The following is an 18,738-nucleotide window of genomic DNA, read 5'->3' on the forward strand; positions in this document are numbered from 1 at the left end:
ATATTCAGAAATTAAATCAAGACTGAACAAATTCTGATAAAACAAACCCACATATTGAAGAATTGGTACTGACTTTTAATTCCGGTAAAAATTTATAAACACAAAGTAAAAGAAGTTCATGAGGCAAAAAGTAATTGACAGGAATGACTTAGTGGGTAAGAGGTTAAAGTTGAGTTTAGTTGATCTGAAGCTTCATATTTCCCAGTGAGGATCAGTACAATAAAAGAAGTATTTCAGTAAAGAATTGTTTTGGTACGTGTGGAACGGAAAACATGGTTGCACCATATGTTCCAGACGAACACATCTGCGAGAAGTGTCATGAGTTCGGCTAGATGGATGAAGGCGTCGGTGGAGGGTGTCAGTGGAAGGTGACTGGTCAGGCCTGAGGGACAGGAAGAAGCGGAGGGCCTTGACAGCCTCCAACCTCATTGTTCCCCAACCCCGCACCGCCCGCTTCTATCTCCTTCCCAAAATGCACAAACCCACCTGCCCTGGTCGACCTACTATCTCAGACTGCTCCTGCCCCACCTGAACTCATCTCCACCTATCTGGACTCCATTTTCTCCACTTTGGTCCGGGAACTCCCCACCTACGTCCGTGACACCACCCACGCCCTCCACAACTTCCATTTCCCTGCCCCCCCACATCTCATTTTCACCATGGACGTCCAATCCATATACACCTGTATTCCACATGCAGATGGCCTCAAGGCCCTCCGCTTCTTCCTGTCCCGCAGGCCTGACCAGTCACCCTCCACCGACACCCTCATTCATTTAGCCGAACTCGTCCTCACCCTCACCAACTTCTCTTTGCTTCCTCCCACTTCCCAAAGACAAAGGGGGTGGCCACGGGTACACGCATGGGCCCAAGCTATGCCGGCCTCTTTGTAGGTTACGTGGAATAGTCCCTCTTCCGCACCTCTTCCTCCGTTACATTGATGACTGTATCGGCGCCGCCACTTGCTCCCAACAGCAGCTCGAACAGTTCATCCACTTCACCAACACCTTCCACCCCAACCTCAGGTTCACCTGGGCCATCTCCAGCACATCCCTCACCTTCCTGGACCTCTCTGTCTCCATCTCAAGTAACCAGCGAGAAACTGATATCTATTTCAAGCCCACTGACTCTCACAGCTATCTAGAATACACCTCCTCCCACCCACCCTCCTGCAAAAATTCCATCCCCTATTCCCAATTCCTTCGCCTCCGCTGCATCTGGTCCCAGGATGAGGCATTCCACTCCCGCACATCCCAGATGTCCAAGTTCTTCAAGGACCACAACCGGCCCACCAGTCCCCCGCAGTGGTCGAGAACGCCCTTGACCGTGTCTCCCGCATTTCCCGCAACACATCCCTCACACACCGCCCCCGCAACAACCGCCCAAAGAGGATCCCCCTTGTTCTCACATACCACCCCACCAACCTCCGGATACAACGCATCATCCTCCGACACTTCCGCCATCTACAATCCAACCTCACCACCCAGGACATTTGTCCATCCCACCCTTGTCTGCTTTCCGAAGAGACCACTCTCTCCGCGACTCCCTTATCCGCTCCATACTCCCCTCCAACCCCATCACACCCGGCACCTTCCCCTGCAACCACAGGAAGTGCTACACTTGCCCCCACACCTCCTCCCTCAACCCCATCCCAGGCCCCAAGATCACTTTCCATATTAAGCAGAGGTTCACCTGCACATCTGCCAATGTGGTATATTGTATCCACTGCACCCGGTGTGGCTACCTCTACATTGGTGAAACCGAGCGGAGGCTTGGGGACCGCTTTGCAGAACACCTCCGCTCAGTTCGCAATAAACAACTGCACGTCCCAGTCATGAACCATTTTAACTCCACCTCCCATTCCTTAGACCACATGTCCATCATGGGCCTCCTGCAGTGCCACAATGATGCCACCCGTAGGTTGCAGGAAGGAACAGCAATTCATATTCCGCTTGGGAACCCTGCAGCCCAATGGTATCAATGTGGATTTCACAAGCTTCAAAATCTCCCCTTCCTCCACTGCATCCCAAAACCAGCCCAGCTCGTCCCCACCTCCCTAACCTGTTCTTCCTCTCACCTATCCCCTCCTCCCACCTCAAGCCGCACTCCATTTCCTACCTACTAACCTCATCTTGCCCCCTTGACCTGTCCATCCTCCCTGGACTGACCTATCCCCTCCCCACCACCCATCTTCTTTTCTCTCCATCTTTGGTCCGCCTCCCCCCCTCTCCCTATTTATTCCAGAACCCTCACCCCATCCCCCTCTCTGATGAAGGGTCTAGGCCCGAAACGTCAGCGTTTGTGCTCCTGAGATGCTGCTCAGCCTGCTGTGTTCATCCAGCTCCAAACCTTGTTATCAAGGGTTGTAATACAAGTTGGTTCCAATCACTTATGGAGAAATGGTGATAAGGCTCTGAAAGCAGATTTGAGAAAGTTCGGTTGGAGATTGAAAGGCAGATGTTGAAAGCAGTACTCTCATGATTACTCCCAGTTCCATGTACTAGTGAGCACAGAATTTGGAAAATGGAGCAACTGATCATGTAGCTAGAAAGCTGGCATTGGTGGGAGAGCATCAAAATTCTGTGGCAGCAGAGCCAGTTCTGGGGAAAGTGGGAGTTGCACAATCCGAGTCCACAACTGAACAAGATCAAGGCAAATATCCTTGCAGGGAGATTTGCTCATGCTGTTGGGGAGGGTTAGACCATAAGACAACCATTTGGAGCACTGAGTCAGTTCTGCCATTCAACGAGAACATAACTGAACTGATACTCCTCAACCTGATAGCCTAGTGGTATTATCGTTGGACTACTTACCCAGAAACTCAGCTAATGGTCTGCAGAATCTACTGATGATTATGAAACCATTGTTGATTGTTGGAAAAGCCTGTCAGGCTCACTAATGCCCTGCAGGGAAGGAAGTCTGCCAAGCTCACCTGGTCTGACCTGCATGTGACCCAGATCTACAGCAGTGTGACTGATTCTCAAAATGCCCACACAAGCCACTCTGTTCAAAGGCAGCTAGAGATGGGCAATAAATGCTGGCCAGCCAGCAACACCTACGATCCACAAGCAATTTTTTTTTTAAAACCTCCACATTTCTCCCTTATCCCCACGTACTTTCTTTATCAAAAATCTGTCAATCTCAGCTTATATATACTTAATGACTGAGGCTTGACAACCCTCTACAGTAAAGATTGCATGGATTCACGAGACTCAGAAGAAATTCTGCCTTATCACTATCTTAAATGAGCAACCCCATTCTCAGAGTATGTATTCCCTCTGGTCCTAGACTCTCCCACAAGTAGAAACAACCTCTCCAAATCTACCATATACAACCTTGTGTGTTTCAATAAAATCTCCTCTCGTTTTCTAACTAACTACCAATTAATACAAGCCCAGCTTTCTGTACCTTCCCGCTCAGCAAATTCCTGAACATTCTATGGACTGCCTCCAATGCTATTATTCCTTCCTGAGGTAAGGGTCCAAAACTGTTTACAGCATTCCAGCTGTGGTCTGACTAGTGCCTTGTATAGACTTATTAAGGCTTCCCGGTTTTCTTTGAAAGGAAATGGGGCATACAGGCCAACAGTCTCTTCCTTCCGTCTTAGTTGGATGGTAGTTTTTTTTACCCTTCATGCACTCAGACCCCCAATCCCTCTGTGCTGCAGCTTTCTGTGCTATTTCCCATCTAAATAATATTCCACACTTCTATTCTCCCTTCCAAACTGCGTAACCATGTATTTTCCTACATTATATTACATGTCAACTTTTTGCCCTTCACTTAGACTCTTGATCTCATTCTCATTACTGGCTTTCCTATCTATTTAGCAGACAGAGAAACAGTACATTCACTTCTGTCAAAGTGAGCAATACAAATAACTGATCCTTCTGGCTCTCTACTAGTTACAGAATTCCATTCCAAAAATGCCTCTTTTATCCCAACTCTTGTATTAGTTAGCCAATCCTCCACCCATGCTAATGTACTATCCCCAAAACCATGGGCTCTAGTGCTATGGGGAAAGACTTAAACACAGAGGTTAGAATTGAGGTGATCAACTTGCACTGTGCTGACACCAGGTAAAACGAGAAAGTCAAAAGGAAAAAAATTCAATAAACCATTGCAATAATTTGGATGTGAATTATTTGCTGTTTAACAAGAGAAAATTTTACATGCAAAAATCTTGCCAAGCCAAAATATTTAATTCCTTAATTGCTTAGGAAGTTGAGTGGCTTTGTGTACCATTTTAATAATAATTATATTTGGAATAGGGAAAATTTGATGACCCAGAAAGATTTATGTGTTCCAAATTCACAAGTCAACAAAAGCAGCATCCTGAGTAGTTAAAGCTGTACAAAAACTGACAGCCTGCATATTCACCACCCAGGCTCACCTCATTAATGGCTGGATTTTACATCACAAGGCAGATAGGAGGGTAAAGGAACTAGTGAAGGATAAAACAATAAATTCTAATACACTATACTAACCTTCAGTAAATTGTTCTGCAGCATGCCTATTCATCAAACTGTTGATTGAGTTCACAACAGTCGTCTTCTTCCGAAATCTAACAAGCAGAAAAATTATTTCAGAGATAGTAGGAACTGCAGATGTTGGAGAATCTGAGATAACAAGGTGTACAGCTGGATGAACACAGCAAGCCAAACAGCATCAGAGGAGCAGGAAGGCTGACATTTCGGGCCTAGACGCCTTCTGAAAAAGGGTCCAGGCCTGAAACGTCAGCCTTCCTGCTCCTCTGACGTTGCTTAGCCTGCTGTGTTCATCCAGCTGTACACCTTGTTATAAGCAGAAAAATTAAGTCGGGTTACTGCCCTATGGATGTGACAATGGAGGGGAACATGTTCTTTTCACACTCTTTATGCTGAAGGTACAGTTTGTGCTACTATAACATTTTCACCAAGCCCATAAAACTAAACGTCAAAAGCACTTCAGTTCCAAGAAGGATCAGGAGGGCAAAGCTTTATTATGGAGATGTTTATTCTACAGGAGGCAAGCGTAGACAGCAAACTCTCCTGCCCAAAATGGACGATGATGCTACTATTACTACATGTGACTGGACCCTTAAAGTGACAGTCTGCTATGCTTGTACAAACACACAACATACCTGTACTCAATGAGACATATTGCAATTATCTATTTTCTTAATTTACTGATTTTAATTATTTGGTCTGATTTCTGCCACAATGCCCGAGATTTGAGCAGTGATGCTTGTTGAAGAACTTAACTTTACATCTTGAGTCTGATACATTAATTGACTTTTTGAGTTGTACTCTCACAATTTAATTAAGGGAACACTAGGAGTTTTGCCTGTTATGTGTGATATGCTGATAAAGAGACCTTTTAAATACTAAATTAATTTCAGTGTAGACTAAAGCTCAAATTGGAATAAAAGGAGATATGGCCAATAACTATATTTAATAATCGAAGAATGTACTAAATCAAAAGGTTTCATTCATTACTCTGGTGCAATAAGAGAGTTGTGAACGCACGGAATACTTTGCCAGTGGTAGTCGTGGAAGCAGAGTCATTAGTGACATTTAGCGACTACTGGACATGCACATGGACAGCAGTGAATTGAGGGGAATGTAGGTTAGGTTATTTTATTTTTGGATTAGGATTATTCCACGGCACAACATCATGGGCCGAAGGGCCTGTACTGTGCTGTACTTTTCTATGTCTGTAACTGTGCAGTCTGACACCTGAAAGGGTTTAAACTCAATCTTCTTTCAGTAGAGTATCTTTAAATCATGGATATTTTTAAATCATGCTGATACCGGAGTCTGAGATAACACGGTGTGGAGCTGGATGCCACAGCAGGCCAAGCAGCATCAGAAGAGCAGGAAAACTGATGTTTCAGATCAGGACCCAAAACATCAGCTTTCCTGCTCTTCTGACGCTGCCTGGCCTGCTGTATTCATCCAGCTCCACTATTTTTAAATAATATTGTGGAGATAACAGGTTTATGGGCTAAAAATTAAATTGCACCTTTATTTAAGAACAGAGGTCACCATCATGACCATCCTATGTCACCGGAGGTAACTAGAAAGAAAATTGAATGCTGCTACCTTATCTCCATAAATTATTGGACCAAACATGTGTCATGCTGACTGCCTTCGTACTCAGCAGAAAGCCAAGTCGCGTTTGCTGATGACATCAGGTGCTCTTAAAGATTGCTTCCCTTTTAAGAGGCACATGCTATGAATTTCAGGAAGCTTCTTCTGAATGCTATTATTATGATTCCAAAGAAAGAAAATGGAAAAGCAATGCAGAGAATTGAATCGAGGGTATGTTATAGGTTGACTACCACCAAAAAAAGGTGTTATGGACCCACAAGGGGCCAGGAGGCCATCAAAAGATAATCTACAGAGGAGACTGGGAGCAGACGGCCAATTTCTGTTGGCAACAGAGCCAGAAGACAACTAAGAAACTCAGTCGAGTATCTAAAATTAAGAAATGCATGTTCGTATGCCATTTCCTGCAGATCAACGCCCTACACCCTTATCTTTATCTTGCATCAGTATCTGATAGTCAGGCCTACCATCTAATATTGAAATACACTACCTCACCTTTACACAGATATACATTCTGATAGCTTCTCACTGCCTCCATAGGTCTTCAGCTACAGCAAATCACTCAAATCACAGTGCAGTTCAGCTAACATTCTTAACACACATTTTGCAAGTGAAAGCAACTGAGAAACAGAAGCAAGATCAGACCCAGTAGACTACAAAGATGGCTGTATCTCAAGAGCTCTATGAAGGAGGTGGGGCTCACAGGACTAGCAGAGACCTTGGTTGGAATTTTAATCATGGGTGCTCTGTGCTTGATGGCAAATTGGAAGTGATATCTGTGTCCTATCTCTTTTTGCCAGTTCCCACATGATTCATCACAGCCACAACTTTGCTCTCCAACGCTTGCCAATAATATAAAACTCGATGAGGAGCATAAAGCTGGTAAGAAGGTCTTTTAAATTTAAAAGTTCACTTGTAAATATTTCAAATGACAATGATTTCACCTTATTCATGTGGTATATCATTATTATCTGCTGAGATTTGCTTAGTCAGAAGCTAAAACCTTAATGTTTAGCACATATTTATAGCTCAGCTGTCCCAACCTTCTCCAGACTGCAACAGACATTGCCAAAAATCACATTCTCAACAGAGATAACTGAAATGTAGGTCAACACCAAGTCCTGTTAAGAACTCTGAGTGAAGAACTCGGTGAGGTTGAGCCATACGTGGGGAATTTTAAGCTCAATTTCTTACATTGACTGACTGTTCCCACTGCCTGGACCGTACTCCATGCCAGACCCTTCCCTCTTCAATCATCTATGTCCTCAACTCGACTGTCTTCCTTCTTCCTTCACCTGGAACCCTGTTCCATACATCCAAGTCCCCAGGGCTACTGCACAATAGGCACTCTTGCTGGTCCTGAGTTACTCAGGCAGTCATGAGATTCTCATGCACCAGTTTTATTATACAGGTAATCTGAAATTATAGGATGTTTTACTGAAGTTTCAGGGCATGCGAGTCTGTTACAAATGGAACCCCCCAAGGGATGGTGTCAGCCCTGATCAGCCACAAACACAATGCTAAGTTAATCTCTAAATAGGAAGCAGAAAAGCAAAACCTCTGACCTAATTAAGTCATCTACCAGTGATATTTTTGGTCCTGTAGGCCCCAAAAGTCACCCCAACCCCCAACAATGCAATTGCACACAGCATCATTAAGAACACTGAGGATACTTTGTGGATAGTCAAACAACATGGAAACAGACCCTTCGGTCCAACTCATCCGCGCCAACCAGATATCCCAATCTGGCCTAGTCCCATTTGCCAGCATTTGGCTCACATCCCTCTAAACCTTTCCTTTTCACATATCTAACAGATGCCTTTTAAATGTTGTAATTGTACCTGCTGCAATCACTTCCACTGGCAGCTCATTCTAAACACGCACCACCCTCTGAGTGAAAAAGTTAGCCTTCAGGTCTTTTGTAAATCTTTCCCTTCTGACTGTAAACATATGCTTAGTTTTGGATTCCCCCACCCAAGAAAAAATATATTGGCTTTTCACCCTATCCATGCTCCTCATGATTTTATAAACCTCTAGAAAGGTCACCCCTCAGCCTTTGATGTTCCACGGAAAAAAGCCCCAGCCAATTCAGCCTCTCCTTACAACACAAAAACCCTACAGTCCCAGCAACATTCCTATAAATTGTTTCGCACCTTCTCAAATTTAACAATATCCTTCCGATAGAAGGGATAATGGCCATATTCCTGCCAAAGCTCTTTCTCAACTTCTAGTTCACCCTCACCCTATCTGCGATTGACGTGCATGCTACTAATCCGGAAAACTATGAACATCTTGTTTTCCACCTTTTCCTCCTCACCTCAACTGTTCCCTTTTTGATACCCTTTCAGTTCACCAGAAATGTTGCCTTCTCAGACACAGCACATTGTACAGGAAGCAAGGCCAACACCACTGCAATCAGAGTGGCCCTCTCATTTGACCTGGCACCACTCAGACACCGCTAATGCAACCAGACCAGAGGTGGAGGATAAATTTTGCACTAGCTCAGTGTAGGGTGCGGTCCAAGATGAATTCTGCTGCAAGATGCTTCAATTATGCCATAAATTGGGTGGATATATCGGACAATGCTGATGATGGTGCACATCAAGATGCTTCAGGAACTTGCCATTACAACTCCAAAGTATTTTAATAGACTTACACTGTAGCAAAAGTTCTTCAAAAATGACCTTGCATAAAATTTGGGTGCTTGGTTCTTGGAGCAATGTTAGTGTTAGAAACTTCTTACAGTTTAACATGTTCATCTTTGTTCAGTGATTAGAAATTTACTGAATGGACATACGTGATCCTGGTCTGGTAAACAGCATCATATCAACCAGTCAGACTGCGTGACACTGGGACATGGAATTAAGTTGCTTGTTGTGGTCGCAGTGGTTTATTGTGAGACCCATGCTGAAAGTGGGAAGTGTAGTGCATCCTTAGGAGAAAACTAGTCTTTAACTTCTTGGTGAAGCAGTAACAAGGGAGCACAAGTTGAAAATGATGAGAAAATACACTGGAGGTTGGAAGGTGTAATTGTGTACACAATGTTATTATAACATGGACGGTTCATCACAAGTGGTTGTTGAAGCACATGTGAAAAAATGTCATAGAAGAAGAAACCTGTCGTATGACATAGGAACAATACTAAAGTAGACAAGGTGTGGGGCTGGAGGAACGCAGGAGCAGGAAAGCTGATGTTGAGGGTCTGCACCTTTCTTCAGAAGAAGGGTCCCAACCCGAAACGTCAGCCTTCTTGCTCCTCTGATGCTGCCTGGCCTCTTATGTTCCTCCAGCTCTACACATTGTTATTTCTGACACCAGCATCAGCAATTCCTACTATTTCTGAGCAATATTAAAGTGAAGTGTCAAAGACAAGGGAACAGAATTTGAGAGAACAGCTCCAGCTGAAGAGCAAATCCACCATGTAATTCTCATGTCGAGTTCACCCAATGAAATAGGTATCTTCCCTCTGCTCCTGATACTGACTGTTGTTTCAGCAGCTGGAGCCTTTATGTGCATTGCCCTGTAATAAGACTGGAAATCTTCTTCACCGTTATGTTTTGTGGAAGTTGTAAAGTTGCATATTATATCCACAAAGACTTACAAATATACATTTATGACTTTCATAGAAACAACTTGAAAGTTCTCCTTTGCTATACTTAGCTTTACTATGGGGCCAACTAACAAATGTGAATCCTTTCTCTTGGTATTTGAAGTCAGAATATTAGATATAATGAGATATAAATCATTCAATTAAATCAATTTTATTTTCTCCTATATATTCATAAATAACTACATATTTCTAAATTTAAAAAGGCAGACAACTTGCTTTTCGCAGACAATCTGGGCATCTTTCATAGTGTTGCCAGCAACAGTAATATCTTCAGGTTCAAAGGTCATCATAGCTTGCATTTCCAATATTGTGGCATAAGTCAGAGAATGGTACATGCTGTCTTTGGCTCTGTAAAATATTAGAAAATGATACAAATACATGGATACAGTCTGTTCCAATTAAGCCAGTCATTTTGGCGAGGAAGAGAAAAACAAATGCAAGAGTTTTCATTAAGTAATGTAGTTAACAAGACAAAACATTTTGTCAAATAAAAATACTAGTGTAAGAAATTGAATTTATAGGAGACTTTTTAATACTGAAACTAATTAAATGATTAAAAACACTCAAAATGGGGTGCAAAAGGTTTCAGTGTCTAAACATACCAAATAAGATATTTTCTTGCAGCACTGACAGCAATCTATAGTTATAACATTGATGGCACCAGTTGTCCAGTTTTCCAAAAACCTTGAATTAATTTTGTTTACTGATTTGTGTATAAAAAGAAATGTACAAAAAGACTAGGTAATGATATCACTCACAGCACAAGTCATCTTGTTTTTTAAGAAATGTCTACACATTGATAAAGAGCCACATGAAGATTTTTGCTTTGCCACGAGCTTGCCACATAAATGTCATCAGTTTATATTTTATCCTCATACATGGAGGAGGAAAATTTCTTGCAATTGAACTACTGGTTGAGAGCAGACTCCATTCACTTCCACAGCAAATCAAAGGAGTAGATTTGTTATGGGTATTCAAAATCATGTTGGGGTATTCAAAATCATGTTGGGGTTTGATTACAAAATATAGGGATAAAATGTTGCCATCAATGAGGGGATCCAAAACAAAAATGCACGCATTTAAAAGATAATTGGTGACATAAAAGAACAACTTTTTCACACAAGTCATTCGGAACTGAAATGCTCTACCAGTGAATACAGTGGAGGCAGATTTAAACTGATGCACAGCAGGCAGATTCAGGAAGCCAAACAGCTACTCCTATTTCTTTTTCCTGTGCTCCTATAAAAGCCATCTTGTGTGATCTCTGAGATTCTACAGAATGGAAGTACAATATTTAAAAGTGCAACACTATACTTTTCAATATTTACTTAATAAAAATGTTGATTTTTAAAATCTATTATCATCTATAATTATGCAGTCAGACAATGTTCATGACAGAATTTTATACAAGGTGTGAAATAATAATTATTGTCTGCAAGACATAATTCACAAATCACACACTGGAAGCACTTCTGAACATGTCCGATTTTGTACTTGGTAAAGAAACAAGCTTTTTCTTGTGAATCATAAACTCACATTTGCACAGCACCATTTCATAAGCACGAGACATGGCAAACATGTCAGAATGGTAAGGCAGCCACTTTATACAGAGAGTCAGGTTCCAAATGAGCAATGAGATTAACAACCAGCAAATTTCTCTTGTCTGAAGGATAAATATTGATTAGGACACTAGAAGAACCCCCCCCCCACCCCCACCTCACTCTCTTTCAAATAATAAGATCTGTTACACTGTTACAACTGTGATAGGAGGAATCAAGCCCCACCATTAATGTACATGTGTTGATTCAATTATTAAAAATGGTCAATTACGTCACCTCAGTATTATTAAAACATGAGTCTTGTTTAGTGAACACAAATTAGTTTGTGAATAAATATATTCTTAAAGTGACAACTGCTGATCAACATCTAAATGATGAAGCAGAATTAAAACTATATCCACCTAATCTCTTTCACACGTGTAATCACACAACAGAAACAAGTCACTGCACAGGTGATGGGTGAAAAGAAAACAACCCAAATGGATCAAACATCTGGAAACAACAGATAAAATATGATAACTTCTTATGGCCATGGATAATTCCTGTTAACAAAGCTGAACTGGCAACAGTTGTAGATTGATGACAAATGTCCAGCTCTGATTCCAATCAAGTTGTTGACAATTCGTCAGAGTGAACTACTTCAGATTTACCAGATGGACAGAAATACTGGCGTTTGGAAAATACAGCAAGTTCCCAGAGGCATCTAAGGGAGAAAGAGAGTCTTCAGAAGACATTGTGGATTTTTCGATGATTTCCAGAGATTCAGAATTCTGCTTTGAAGAAGTTTAAGATCAGACAGCATTCTAAAGCAATCATCAGTTAACATCAGCCCCTAGTCAGAGTCATACAGCACAGAAACGGATCCCTCAGTCCAACTCGTCCATGCCGAGCAAGTTTCCTAAACTAAACTCGTCCCGCTTGCCTGCATTTGGCCCTTATCCCTTTAAAACTTTCTATTCATGTATCTGTCCAAATGTCTTTTAAAATATTGTAAGTATACATGCATCTACTCTGGCTGTTCATTCTGCACATGACCCACCCTGTGAGAAAGTTGCTCAAGTCCCTTTTAAATCTTTCCTCTCTCACCTTAAAAATATACCCCCTATTCTTGAACTCCCCTACCCTTGGGAAAAGGCTTTTGCTATTCAACTTATCTCTGCTCCTTGTGGTTTTATGAGCCTCTATAAAAGGTCACCCCTCAATGTCCATTGCTCCAGTGAAAAATGCCCCAGCCTATTGAGCCTCTCCTAATAACTCAAACCTTCCAGCAACATCCAGTTAAGTCTTTTTTGAACCCTCTCCAATTCAATAATATCCTTCCTAAAGCAGGACGACCAAAACTGTAGATAGTACTCCAAAAGTGCCCTCACCGATATCTTCTATAACCTCAACATGATGTGCCAATTCCTATACTCAATGGACTGAGCAATAGAGTCACAATGATACAGCACAAAAACAGACCCTTCGATCCAACACGTCTGCATTGACCAGATATCCGAAACTGATCTAATCCTGTTTCATCAACATTTGGCCAAGATCCTGCCAAATCTTCCTATTCAACAGAAAAGATTTACAGGGATCCAGGGAAGAGGGTAGAAGAGCCCTCTACAAGGCCAGATTTGTATTCCCCCTGTAATTGCAGCAACGAGTCCCCTCTCATCTTGAAAACCATACTTATCCGCTTCTCCAAAGTCACTTGATTTCCAGAAAAACAGGTGCTTTTCAGAACGCATTAAATATTTGACTTCAGTAATTAACAGGTGGGTCACAATTTGAGCTGAGCGCAATTCCTTTTCAATCCAGATGTCCAGATAACTATAATTTTTAAATATAGACATGAGCTCCTAAAAACATCCACTTACTTAGGGTCTCGGGCTCCAAAAATTAAGTTCCCTTGATTTTTCTTTTACATACTCCTATAAAGGGTAGATAAATGCTTTTCAGGAGGGCTATCACGTTCTTATTCTTCTCTACTGGAGGCAACCTTTCTCTGAATTATGTAGGCATCCAACCTGTAACACCATCTCATTCCTGCATCCGTTGCAGCGATTTGAGAACTTTCAATCTTCTGTGCAATGGGAACATATGCCTCAACTAATGGAGAACAAGCTCCAAACCCAACAAGGAAATGCAATGCTCTTGCTCACCTAAGTAAAAGTATTATTTCTTAGGTTGATATTGACTGATTTAGATAATTGATTACTAATCTGATGATGCAATGAATTTTAGTTTATGTTCTATATAAAGTCTCATTCTACTCCTCTTTGTCTAACCCTATTAGCAATAACATTATATCCCTTTTTCCTTTGTGTATTTATCTATTTTGTTTTGTTAAATGCATGTCAGTAATTTCTAGCACCTGGTGACTGTTCAAACTTACTTGCCAGCTTATTTATCAGACTTTTATCAGGTGAAGTTAAAGGAATGGAAGCCATTTCTTCCAATTATACAGGTAGAGGCATTTTATATTAATTCATTCAGGGGTTTTATGATGAGGCCAGCATTTGTTGCACCTCTATAATGCTCAAAAACGATGCTGTGCAGCTGCCTGGAGTTCTTGCAGTCCATGCAAGGGTACATCAGACAGCGGTTAAGGAGGGAGTTTCAGGTTTGCGATCCAGTAACAATGAAGGAACAATGATAAAGTTCCACACCAAACTATTGTGTAATTTGAAGGGGAACTTACAGCTGTATTTATCATTCTAAATCATTGATGTCACAGATTTGGAAGTGGGATGAATGAAGGCTTATGGTGATTAAGGATGGGGAAGCATCTCATAATTCTAGACTTAGAATATTTATAAATGACACATTAAATAAATACTTAGATTTTATTTGAAACTCCAACCATAATGACAAGATTTTTAAAATAACCTAATGGGTCAGAAAGTTTAGTAAGAATTTAAAATTGCTCATTCTATTCTTTCCATTTCAAACTGTAATGCATTTGCAATTGTTTGATATTTACCTTGAGAAGAAGTGGAACAATCCATAGCATTTTATTGCTGCATTTGAACTTTCCTTTCCTGTCATTCTAAGTGCAAGGATGGTTTGCAGCATTTTAAGCTAATATTGGGGCAATGATATCTTGGGTTAATGGCCTTGGCAGTTTAATTTGGAGAGTTAATAGTCTAGGGAGGAAGAAGGTCGCAATAAAAGGGCTTTTTAAGAAAAAAACCTGTTCAGAACCTATAAATGTGGAAAGCTTCTGACTGCCCTGTTTCGCAAATACTGTCTAAATAAATGTTTGCAAACTTCTGAAAGGAAAACATTCCAAGAACAAAGGATAAAATGTTACACCATCTGACAGTCCAATTTTCTTGCAAACATAGAATTTAACACAAAGTGCTCAAATGCCATCTCCACTATTTTTGCATCTTTGAGAAGCAAGACGTAATTCGTACGGTTACATTTCACATGCAATTTTTCATGGCTGGCATATTATAAGGGCAGTGCTGACTTAGAATAACACCACAATATGATTTCAAATGACAGTGTGGGAAGAAACAGAGCTGGTGGAACTTGTAGTTTCCTTTGTGGCTCTGCCGGAGTGCTTTTCCTCTAGAATTAGATATGGAAAATAGTTGTAAGAAACCAAATTCAAATTAATTGCAATGTAAACCGCACAAGCCTAAACAACATCTGAAGTCACAAACAACATCATATGATACTGTGACCATGCCACAATTTAATTCATCTCATTATGAATAACCTCCCTGCAGCATTTTGATATATTTGTAGTCAACAGTGGCAGCTCGCTTCAACGCCTCTTTTCCATTTTCCAGTTGAGTGGTACTTTCCTTTCTTGCCTCATGAAACATAGTTTGAAGTCAGACTGTACTGGAAGATGATTAACCCAGTTCTGCGGAAAGGTCATCGGACCTGAAACATTAACTCTGATTTCCTCTTCATAGATGCTGCCAGACCTGCTGAGCTTATTGAGCAACTTTGCTTTTGTTCCTGATTTACAGCATCTGCAGTTCTTTTGGTTTTTATGGCTTAGTAGAAGATGTGTACAAGGTCTGCTGTAAAGTTCAATTTGCAGTTGACATGATGACCACCAACTTAACTGACATCAATTTAACCGATCAAAATATTATGTTTTTAAAACTGAGCTAAAGAAATCAAAGATCTGGTGTGGTCAGCTTAATACCTATGCTCCAAAACATGCATTTACTAACTTGGGCTTTACCTGGCAACTTTTCCCTGTTTAAACACATTGCTAACAGCTTTCCTATTCAGCCCACGATCTCTTATCAACTGAGCTCTGCATTAATTTACTTCCTGCTGTATTGAATTAATCCAGATCAAGTCTAGCTGCAATTCCCCGTTATTGGAAACTGCAGTTCAATTTAGCTTCCTATTACATCACATCAGTGCGGAAGATGCAAACAATATTCACAGAAGCTGTTTTGTTTGTATCAGTATTTTCACAATGAAAAATCAGAAAATGCCATTAATAATCAGCAAGTCCGGCAGGATTGGTGGAAAAAGAAGAAAAGAAACATTAAAGTCTTAAAGGTCTGAACAGCATGAACCATGGTGAAATGTGTAACAGAACAGGATAACAAGTGTGAGGTGGCACAGTGGTTAGCACTGCTGCCTCACAGCAGTAGAGGCCAGGGTTCAATTCCAGCCTCAGGTGGCTGTCTCTGTGTGGAGTTTGCACATTCTCCTGGTGTCTGTGTGGGTTCCTCCAACTGCTCTGGTTTCCTCCCACAGTCCAAAGCTGTACAGGCTAGGTGGATTAGCCATGGGAAATGCAGGGTTACAGGGATAGGGTGGGACGTGTGGGCTGGATCAGCCGATTAGCCTCTTTCTACGCTGTGGAGATTCTTTGACAATCGGGAATCACTTGCACCACACTTTACAAGTAGATTGGTGAAATTCCCACGAGGCAATTATGTGTTCCCAACTGATGGTCACTACTGCTTGCCAAACACCTTGCTAACTGCTCAACTTGCCTCTTTGGGATTCAGCCTCCCACCTGACCAACCTTGCCAGACATGATTTATGTCAGGAAAATTTGACAAGAAAACCAGAGATAGTAAGAATTGCCAACAATGGAGACAGATATAACAGTGTGGAGCTGGGAGGAACACAGCAAACCAGGCAGCAAAAGGAGCAGGAAATTTGAAGTTTTGGGTCAAGACCCTTCATCACAAATGGGGCATACTGTGTACCTCTGATTCAGCTCGTCGCTTACTCTGAATTACATCTATATTTGAAACTGGACGTCAACATCTCAGAGCATGCTCCATTAGCACCTGCCACACAACCCCTCATCCACTGATACGAAGATCCAACGTAAGACACCCTCAAACAATCCTCATAGTTACCTCTTTTAGGATTTTACAAAGATAGTGGATATATTGGTTGTCATCTTCCAAACAAAAAGGTTCTGATGAAGTGCCAAAGGAGTGGAAAACTGCTGACGTGACACTACTCAAAAAGGGAGGGTGGCAAAAAGCAGGTAACTAGGCTAAATCAGCCTATCATCCATTGTCCAAAAGACACTGGAATCAATTATTAAGGAAGCAATAGCAGAACATTTGGAAAATCCAAATCACATCAAGAAGGGCTGGCGTGGCTTTACAAAAGGGAAATTGTGTCTGAATAATCATGAGGGGCATAGCTAAGGTGAATAGCAAAGTTCTTTTCCCTAGGGTGGGGTGATTTCAAACCTAGGGAGGATATTTTTCAGGTGAGAGAAGAAAGATTTAAAAAGGACATCGGGGTAACTTTTTTCTAAAAACACAGAGCATGGTTCATGTGTGGAATGACCTGCCAGAGGAATGGTGGATCCAAACAAATGTTTAAATGACATGTGGATAAGTACATGAATAGAAAATGTTCGGAGGGAAAGGGGTCAAAAGCAGGCAGGTGGGACTAGTTTAATTTGGGAACACGGTCAGCATGGATTAGTTGAACCAAAGGGTCTGGTCCCATGCTGTTTGACTCTATAATTTCAAGGAAGTGTCAACCAGAGGGAGAGCAGTAGATATGTTGGATTTGCGCTTTGAGGTGTTTGACAAGGTACTCAAAGATTATGACATAAGATAGCAGCTCCAGTTGGGATCAACTGACCACTAATATCCACTATAAACCCACTGACTCCCACAGCTACCTGAACTTTACATCCTCACATTCTGCTTTACGTAAAGACTCCATCCCATTCTCTCAATTCTTCTGTCTCCGTTGCATAGGTTCAGATGAGGCTAACTTGGACAACGGAGCCTCTGAAACGTCCACCTTCTTCCTCAACCAAGGATTCCCCAGCTCCCTTAACCGGGTCCAACCCATCTCCCACATTTCCACCTTCACCCCTCTCTTTCCTCCCACAACAGTGATAGGGTTCCACTTCTCCTTATATACTATTCCAACAGCAACCACATCTAGAAGATCATCAGGTGGCCCTTCCACCACCTCCAGCAAGATGCCACCACCGGACACATATTCCCCTACACTCCCTTGTCCACCTTCCGCAGGGTCCCTCCAGGACAGCCTGGTCCACACTTCCTTCACCCCCAACGCTCCACACAGCCCCATGGCATATTCCCCTGCAACAGGCGAGCTGGCCCATTCACCTCCTGCCTTCCCACTATTCAAGAGCCCAAACGTACCTTCTGAGTGATGCAACACTTAACCTGTACTTACCAGAATCTAATCTGCTGCATTTATTGTTCCCAACATTTGTTTCTTCAATGTAGAGGAGACAAAGAATAGTCTGGGTGACCGCTTTGCAGAGCATCCACATTCTGCTTGCAAAAAGACCGAGCTACCTGTCCCCTGGCCAACATCTCTTCTCTGGGTTGCAGCAGTGTTCCAGCAAAGCTGGAACAGCAAAACCTCATTTTCCACGTGGGGACCCTGCAGCCCTCCAGACTCAATATCAAGTTAAATAACTTTGGGGCCCAAACTCTCCCATGTGCTAATCCCTACCTCACACACCAGGTCTTGTTATCACATAGCCTGTCGTTACATACTACCTATTGGTAGTCACTACCAGCCCCTATTAACAACTATTCATCCTCCCAGCCAAACTGTTATCAACTCATCCGTTTATCTCTCTCTCTCTCTCTCAGCTCTATCCTATTGTTTACTCTCTACCCTACCTCCCTCTCTACTTTCTGCATATAAACCAACACTTTCCCAACTACCATCAGTTCTGAGGAAGGATCACTGGACCCGAAGCATTAACTCCGATTTTTTCTTCACAGATGCTGCCAGACCAGCTGAACTTTGCCAGCTGCTTCTGTTTTTGCCCCAGTTGGAGGTTGTATATTGGCAAAGGCAAAGAAATAGCCGATGGGCACGAATCAGCAATCGGGGTTAAAGGTTTCTTTTTCAGGCTGGCGACACAGTGTCCAACAGGGTTCCACAGGAATCAGAGTTGGGAATACAACTGTTTACAACATATATTAATGACTGGGAGGAAGGAAGTGAATGTACCACACCCAAATTTGCACATACTAAATTAGGTGGC

The 18,738-nt window shown here is 42.0% G+C and overlaps 1 protein-coding gene across 1 annotated transcript in view; it reads right to left on the bottom strand.

Moving 5' to 3' along the window:
- Nucleotides 1–18,738, bottom strand: part of ttc39a (tetratricopeptide repeat domain 39A) — an 88,683-nt gene that overhangs the window by 43,593 nt on the left and 26,352 nt on the right. The window contains exons 3-4 of the mRNA XM_048539482.2: nt 9,910–10,041; nt 4,482–4,558 (exon numbers count right to left, since the gene is read on the bottom strand). Coding sequence (XP_048395439.1) covers nt 4,482–4,558; nt 9,910–10,041 — 209 coding nt within the window. The remainder of the gene's footprint in view (nt 1–4,481; nt 4,559–9,909; nt 10,042–18,738) is intronic.

The sequence above is a fragment of the Stegostoma tigrinum genome, chromosome 8 (assembly GCF_030684315.1).
Source record: "Stegostoma tigrinum isolate sSteTig4 chromosome 8, sSteTig4.hap1, whole genome shotgun sequence".
NCBI lineage: Eukaryota > Metazoa > Chordata > Chondrichthyes > Orectolobiformes > Stegostomatidae > Stegostoma > Stegostoma tigrinum.